The sequence below is a fragment of the Coffea eugenioides genome, unplaced genomic scaffold, assembly GCF_003713205.1.
Source record: "Coffea eugenioides isolate CCC68of unplaced genomic scaffold, Ceug_1.0 ScVebR1_2815;HRSCAF=3914, whole genome shotgun sequence".
Classification (NCBI taxonomy): Eukaryota; Viridiplantae; Streptophyta; class Magnoliopsida; order Gentianales; family Rubiaceae; genus Coffea; species Coffea eugenioides.
The window spans coordinates 15,858-19,009 of record NW_020863336.1 but is presented as its reverse complement, the minus strand read 5'-3'; the positions used below and the strand labels follow the sequence as shown (position 1 = coordinate 19,009).

Below are 3,152 nucleotides of genomic sequence, written 5' to 3'. Positions count from 1 at the left end.
TTTTCGGGATTTTTGTTTTACGGGTGGAAAAGTAGGGTCTGTGGGCAACTTATGCACTACCACATCAGTTGAAATACCAGTCATATCATCATAGGACCATGCAAATACATCCTGGAACACAGTCAAGAATTCAAGCATCTCCTTTTTCTGCCTCTCATTCAAATGAATACTAATTTGCACCTCCTTAACTTCATCTTTAGTGCCAATGTTAACCTTTTCTGTTTCTTCCAGGTTCGGTTTTGGTTTCTCCTCATATTGTTCAAAATCCTTTGCAAAAGAATCGAATACCTCCTCATTATCACTCTCGCTTTGGAGCTCGGATTCCCAGACCTCCAAGTCGTGAGTGATATAGAGATTGCCATTATTGAATTCCAGAATAGTGATATCCAAAGGGTCAAATGGTTTTATTTTTGGCCATCTGAAAGAATTAACGAATGTGGGATAATAAGCAAACAAATATACAACAAACAAATGAACAAGCAATATGACAGAAATATAAACAAAACAACATGACAAGAACAACTTGTGCATTTTCATAAACCCTTTGATTGAAAGCGAAAAACCAAAAAACAAGCGGGAATGAAATGAAAACTTAACAATATTTTCACGTGCAAACTTTAGTCAAAGGTAAAGATGCTTTCATTAGCTATTTACAGATGCAGAAGTATTTTCAGGAATTCGTATGAATGACAAACCCCTTTAAGTTTACCGAAACTCCTTCCGAATGGGCAGAAACTCGGCTGTCCAATTGGAAATGGATCCTTCAGGGACGTCGGGAAACTCGGCCTCAGCTGGGAAACTGTCTTCAAATGTCGCCCCAACGAACAATTGGGCCAAACTAGTTTCGATTCCGTCAACTGGGTTAATCTCTGATGTGATCACCTCGGTCGGTCGTGGAAAAGTATAATGCAGTGGTGGAATATCAAGGGCCCTTGGCCTGCCTTCTTTCTCTGCTCTCTTGCATTCCTTCATTTCTTTGATGTCTCTAGCGGTTGGTCGGAAACCCAAACCGAATGAATCCTTTTTCTCCACAATTTTCACTGGCTTCAGAATTCCTTGCAGATCACGTCCCAGCCCTTTATCAAACTCATATCCTCCGCGGATCATTTCCTTAGCCATCATGACACTGGCCTTTGACAAAGCTCGTTCCTCTTTTGTTATCCAACTTACGGAGACGATATCAGCTGTGCTATGAGGGGTTACTATGGCGCTTCGGCTACCATCTTCTTTGGACCCAGAATCAGCAATCACGAGGCAATCCTCCTCGGCAAAGATAGTTATCAATTTGTCATTTACTATGAATTTCAACAATTGATGCAATGAAGAAGGCACAGCTCCGGACTTATGAATCCACGGCCTTCCAACCAAAACATTATAAACACTAGGAAAATGCATGACTTGGCAAGCTATCTGAAACTGTGCGGGCCCCATCTCGATGACTAAATCCACTTCTCCTATAGGTTCCCTTCGTGCTCCATCAAAACCTCTAACTATGGTCCCTGAGGGCCTCAGCTTGATATCTTGCAACCCTAGCTTTTCCAAGGTACTCCAAGGGCAGATATTAAGCGCAGATCCATTGTCAATCAACACCTTTGGCAAAATTTTCCCGTTGCAACTCACAGCTATGTACAGAGCCTTGTTATGTCCAATGCCTTTTGCCGGTAATTCATCATCAGAGAAAGTAATTTGTTTTGTAAATAACACACTCCCAACCACATGTGAGAAATTAGCAACCGAAATGTCCTTAGGGATTTGAGCTTTGGTCAGCATTTCGAGCAACGCATCCCTATGCATATCCGAAGAAAAGAGCAGATCCAACATGGATATTTGGGCGGGCGACTTGCTTAGCTTCTCGACTACAATATATTCACTTCTTTGGAGCCTTTTAAGAAAATCCAAGGCTTCCTTCTCAGTAACTGTTGGTTTAGCAGGCAGCTCGGGGTTATTTACTTGAATCGGAACGGTAGCTCCAAACGGACTTGCAATCCTCCCAGATCTGGTGACCACTGACACCTCTTCTTTGGCAATTGACTTTTCTCCAATTTGTATGACAGGTTCATCGTAGTTCCACGGCACTCGCTGCAAACTCAAAACAGGCTCCTGCTCTGGGAATTCGATGACCACTGGCTCCAAAGCCTTGCTCTCAGCTAGAGTGAGATCCAAAATAAAAGGTCTTTTATCCTCCTCAAATGGCACCTCCATTATAAATGGTTGGTCTGTGACCCCAAACACCTCAGCTTCCCTTGCCAATTTCTGGACTTGCTCCTCATACTCTGCGTCGTCCAGAATGACCCCAATGGTATTAGCGTGTTCAGGCAAGGGGTTCCTATTTATATTCGTCCCTTGTGCCTCCTTTTTCCTAATTACAATCTCTCTGGCTTCAATCATATCTTGAATTCTATGCTTAAGAGCCTTGCAATCAACAGTCGAATGTCCGGGTGCCCCTGAATGATAAGCACAGACAGCTTGTGGGTTATACCAAGCGGGCATGCCATATGGATAGGTAGGAGGGGGTACCATACCAATTTTCCCGGCGGCCTTCAATTGGTCTAGAGGCCTGCCTGAATTGGTAAATGTATGGTTAGGGGGTCGGTTGTAAGGTTCAGGAGGTTGAGGATGGCTGTAAACAGGTCTATTTGGGGGAGGAAATCATGGGTTATATGGAGGGCGAGGTCGGTTTTGGGGTGGATTTGGTTGAGAGATTTGAAAAGGGGCTAAAGGTGGGTTAGGATAACTTGGGCGAGGTCGAGGGTGATGGATATTGGTAGTATATACATGGTGCGGGTTTGAATAATAAGGGTAATGTGGTTGGTAGGTTGGATTGTGTTGGTATCGGGGTTTGGGTGAAGGGTTCTGGTCCCAGATAAAAGTTGCATCCCCCTCTTTCTTTTTAAACTGCGGCTTCTTTCCACTGCTTCCTTGCCCTTGCAAAGCTTCTACCTGTGATTTTAGGGCAGAGATGTTAACAATTTTTCCGGCTCTCACAAAATCATCATACTCTTCGAGTTTATTTACAATCGCAGCAAATGAACACCCGGTCATACGGAAGATTTCTTCGAAGTATGGAGGATCATGCGTCTTTATGAAAGTGCGAATAATTTCATCTTCGGTCATCGGAGGCTCAACCTTGGCAGCTATCTTTCTCTATCTTT

The 3,152-nt window shown here is 43.6% G+C and overlaps 1 protein-coding gene across 1 annotated transcript; it reads right to left on the bottom strand.

Moving 5' to 3' along the window:
- Window positions 1–705: 705 nt before the first annotated feature.
- On the bottom strand, window positions 706–2,520 carry LOC113757180. The gene has a single exon (XM_027300590.1). The coding sequence runs from the start codon at window positions 2,518–2,520 to the stop codon at window positions 706–708; it is 1,815 nt and encodes a 604-aa protein (XP_027156391.1).
- Window positions 2,521–3,152: the final 632 nt, after the last annotated feature.